Source organism: Berghia stephanieae, chromosome 11 (genome assembly GCF_034508935.2).
Source record: "Berghia stephanieae isolate SIO BIC M18660-M18661 chromosome 11, UCSD_Bste_1.3, whole genome shotgun sequence".
Lineage (NCBI taxonomy): Eukaryota > Metazoa > Mollusca > Gastropoda > Nudibranchia > Aeolidiidae > Berghia > Berghia stephanieae.
In genome coordinates, this window is record NC_088370.1 from 3,158,141 (window position 1) to 3,163,137 (window position 4,997).

At 34.9% G+C, this 4,997-nt stretch overlaps 1 protein-coding gene across 1 annotated transcript in view; it reads left to right on the forward strand.

Moving 5' to 3' along the window:
- The window catches only part of LOC144957358 (dorsal-ventral patterning tolloid-like protein 1), a 29,185-nt gene extending 25,158 nt beyond the window's left edge, over positions 1 to 4,027 (forward strand). The window contains exons 10-11 of the mRNA XM_078888550.1: positions 915 to 1,077; positions 3,911 to 4,027. Coding sequence (XP_078744676.1) covers positions 915 to 1,027 — 113 coding nt within the window. The 3' untranslated portion in view covers positions 1,028 to 1,077; positions 3,911 to 4,027. The remainder of the gene's footprint in view (positions 1 to 914; positions 1,078 to 3,910) is intronic.
- The last annotated feature ends 970 nt before the right edge of the window (positions 4,028 to 4,997 follow it).

Consider the following 4,997-nt stretch of genomic DNA (forward strand, 5'->3'; position numbering starts at 1 on the left):
ACAAATGTTCAGGTCTGATCAGTGATCAGCTCAAGCATGGACTTGATTTGACAAGTTAATTGCCGTACTCGGGAGAAACTCGTATTTAAACATTTGCCCAGAAAACTCGTATTTAAACATTTGGCCAGAAAACTCGTATTTAAACATTTGGCCAGAAAACTCGTATTTAAACATTGCCCAGAAAACTCGTATTTAAACATTGCCCAGAAAACTCGTATTTAAACATTGCCCAGAAAACTCGTATTTAAACATTGCCCAGAAAACTCGTCTCTCAAATATCGATAGATTAAAATGACCCCTCATCTTGGCAACAACAAAAAACCTCAAATATGGGACTCAAGAAATCTTAGGGTTGATAGTTTTTTGCCAAGGTCAAGGTCATTTAAATCGATCAATATCTATTGAGGGATGAGTTTTCTGGCCAAATTTTAAAATCTGAGTTTTTTGTCCAGAGTACGGCAGCTAACTGTTAAATGTTGTTATAATGGACTTTACCATGGGTTGGTTTGAGGCTATTCCCATGACAACAATGGGCCCATAATAAGCTGGGTTACCAGACCTGCTAATAGGATTCAGTAGTCTGATGTCACGCCGCCCGGCAACGGCAGCCATCTTGGTTCCAAACAAAGAAAATCATTACTTTTTATTCTTCATGCTGGCTAGAACTTTTCATATGCCTTGTGATCAGAATGTGTAAAAGTCAAAACATGATCAAATTTATGGGGTTTTTTCCCCTCTGGATACGCTTTTATGCTCGCCGGAGAAATATTTCATACGGGCGTCCGCCATTGTTCCGATAGTTTAGAGCCAGTGTTACTAAGTTACCATGCGTCATTAGGAAGGAAGTGACGTTACGACTGTTGAAGAGAATTACAACACATCTGTGTAATCTATCCATATGCTTATTTTGCCAGACGCACCAATTCCAGTAACAGGGGCTGCAGGGATCCCAGGAGAAAAGGCGGGAAGGACAGTTGCAATGCTTTGTCTCTCCGTTTTGTTCGTCCTAATTTCAGAGGCCTTCTAATCCACTGCCATGCCAGCAAAAGATGCAGCAACAGTTACAAAATAAACCAGGTGAGGGGAAACACTTCACTTGTTTGTTTTTAGAGGTTTTACGACACTATGTTTGGCTATTTTTAGAGGTTTTACGACACTATGCTTGGCTATTTTTAGAAGTTTTACGACACTATGTTTGGCTATTTTTAGAGGTTTTACGACACTATGCTTGGCTATTTTTAGAAGTTTTACGACACTATGTTTGGCTATTTTTAGAGGTTTTACGACGCTATGTTTGCCCGCCTTTAGGGGTTTTATGACGCTATGTTTGTTTGTTTTTCGAGGTTTTAGGACGCTTTGTTTGTTTTTAGATGTTCTACTTCGCTATGTTTGTTTGTTTCTACAGCTTTTAAGACGCTGTGTTTATTTGTTTTTAAATGTTTTACGACGCTATGCTTGTTTTTAGACGTATTATGATGCTCTGTTTGTTAGTTCGTTTGTTTGTTTTTAGAGGTTATATTACGCTATGTTTACTTGTTTTTAGAGGTTTAACGATTTGTTTTACGACGCTATGTTTGTTGGGGTTTTTTTTCAGAGTTATGTTAATTTGTTTTTAGAGGTTTACTACGCTATGTTTGTTGGGGTTTTTTTTCAGAGTTATGTTATTTTGTTTTTAGAGGTTTACTACGCTATGTTTGTTTGTTTTTAGAGGTTTACTACGCTATGTTTGTTTGTTTTTAGAGGTTTACTACGCTATGTTTGTTTGTTTTTAGAGGTTTTACGACACCATGGTTTTTTGTTTTTGTTTTTTTAAATAGGTTTTTCGACACTTTGTTTATTTGTCTTTAGATGTTTTACGACACTACGCTTGTTTGTTTTTAGTGGTTTACTACGATATGTTTGTTTGTTTTTAGAGGTTTTACGACACTATGGTTTTTTGTTTTCTTTTTGTTTTTTAAAGGTTTTTCGACTCTTTGTTTGTTTGTCTTTAGATGTTTTATGACACTACGCTTGTCTGTTTTTAGAGGTTTTACGACACTTTGTTTGTTTGTCTTTAGATGTTTTACGATACTACACTTGTTTGTTTTTAGAGGTTTTTCGACACTTTGTTTGTTTGTCTTTAGATGTTTTACGATACTACACTTGTTTTTTTAAATAGGTTTTTCGACACTTTGTTTGTTTGTCTTTAGATGTTTTACGACACTATGCTTGTTTGTTTTTAGAGGTATTTTCAATGCTTTGACAGTATTAGGTCACTTCAGCGCCATTAAAAAGAAAGATGATATGGAGCAAGATGTTTTACATCTGAAGTTAAAGGCACAAAAGAAAATGAAGACAAAGGGAACCGGTTGAAATAGAGAACAGAAAAGTCCACGAGTAATCCACTTATGTACTGATTTTGTCGTTACCAAAAAAAAAAAAAAACAACAACAAAAAACTTGAACTTTTATATAGCGCAATATCCACTAAACGTGCTCAAAGCGCTTTACAAGGGGTCCCTGGTCAACAGCAACCTTTAACATGTAGGACGGGACATAACGCCTGTTAGGCGATATTACAATTTTTCCGGACAAAGACAACGGTGTTAACGGCCAGGTACTCATTTTACACCTGAGTACGGTGAGAGAATGTGAGTAAAGAGTCTTTTCCAAGGACTCAACTATGCGCCGAGCGAGGCTCGAACCCAGGACCTTCCGATCCGAAAGCGAGTGTCATACCACAAGACCACATAGCCGCACAAAAAGTCCCATTGTGGCTAAACGCAAAGAATCCATGTGATGAGATGGTCCATGTGTATTTGTCACAGTGATCAAGGGACTGAATCGGGTATTTAACGCATTCATTCAATCAAGGGAATGCATTTACCACCGATTACGTCCCTTGGCAGTGTCCAACACAGTGAACACTATTGAGAAAAAACCCACATGGAAATATTATCTCAAAGGGTTTGATGATTTCTATGAATGAATAAAACTCACAAAACGCAAGTCTCATACATTACAATAGAAGGAATGGAGTTGACGTTACTCAGCTCTTTGTTATAATTGTTTTTAGGCAGCCATTTTAATTATCAGTTCTCACTAAATTCTATCCATCAGACAATAAACGTTAAAACATGTTTTGTATACGTTACATTCGGCTGGCGGATGTTGTGAGTATTTTACCAAAATGCATAGCATCAATAAACCACAACACTGAGATAGCAGAACTATATTAGGAGATTGTCCATATTGATTATCGTCGGGGTGGTTATTTGTGCGGCTATGTGGTCTAGTGGTATGACACTCGCTTTCGGATCGGAAGGTCGTGGGTTTGAGCCTCGCGTTCGGCGTATAGTTGAGTCCTTGGAGAAGGCTCTTTACTCACATTCTCTCACCGTACTCAGGTGTAAAATGAGTACCTGGCCGTTGACAGCGTTGTCTTTGTCCGAAAAATTGTAATATCGCCTGACAGGCGTCATGTCCCGTCCTACATGTTAAATGTTGCTCTTGACCAGGGACAACCTTGTCAAGAGCTTTGAGCACATTTTAGTGGATATTGGGCTATATAAAAGCTCAATTTTTTATATTTTTTTTTTATTATGAAATTATTACCTAGACTCTGATCAAGGGAGTGAATCAGGTATTTCACGCCTTCATTCAATTACACTGGACGAGTAATCCGCAAATGAACTTTTTCGTGGTTTTTATTTATTTATTTTTATTTTTTTTGTTTTTTTTTTCTTTTGTTTGATTGTTGTTGTTGTTCTCTTTTTTTTTTTTGGGTGGGAAGGGTTATTTATTTTTTTTTTTGGTTTTTTTTTTTGTTTGTTTGTTTAATGCCAAATTTATAAATTTATCTCGCAGTCTTAATAATAATAATATGACTAATAGTTGTTCTTCTTTTTTATTTCCATCTTCTTTCTTTTCAGGTTTTCTCAAGTTACCATATGGACGTGTCTCATTTTGGGGGGTGTATGGTGGTGGTGGTGATGATGATGATGATGATGATGATGATGATGATGATGATGATGATGATGATGATGATGATGATGTGAGATGAGGTGATGATGATGATTGTTGTATGATGATATTATATATTATTATTATTATTATTATTATTATTGATTATTATTATATTATATTATTATTATTATTATTTTTATTTATTATTATTATTATTATTATATTCATCATCATCATCATCATCATCTATCTATCATCATCATTATCATCATCATCATCTCATCATCATCATATCATCATCATCATTCATCATTCATCATCATCATCATCATCATCATCATCATATATCATCATCATCATCATCATCATCATCATCATCATCATCATCATCATCATCATCATATTATCATCATCATCATCATCATATCATCATCATCATCATCATCATCATCATATCATCATTATCATCATCATCATATCATCATCATCATCATCATCATCATCATCAATCATTATATCATCATCATCATCATCATCTATCATCATCATCATCATCATCATCATATCATCATCATTATCACATCATCATTATCATCATCTCATCATCATATCATCATCACTCATCATCATCATCATCATCATCATCATCATCATCATCATCATCATCATCATCATCATCATCATCATCATTATCATCATCATTTCCATCGACACCATCATCACTTTTTAGACTCGCAGCATGACGGTCATAATATTATTATTCAATTCTATGTGTCACATTTCTATTACCAAGCGTAAACATGATAAGAGTTGTGTTGTTTTGTTTTTTCTTTGTTTTTATTCTGTTTTTTTTTTTTTTTTTTGTTTTTTTTGTACGAAAGATTTGCCGTTTTATTAAAGAACACCGCATTTTCAATGATCAGTATCAATTTTATTGTTGTTATAGTTCCATCTTATCTATTCCAATGAGTAGGCGCTTAAATAAAACGCAAATGCAGGCAGTTGTGTAAGATAAATATCTGAAAAACATTTGTATAAAATGGTGGAGACAAT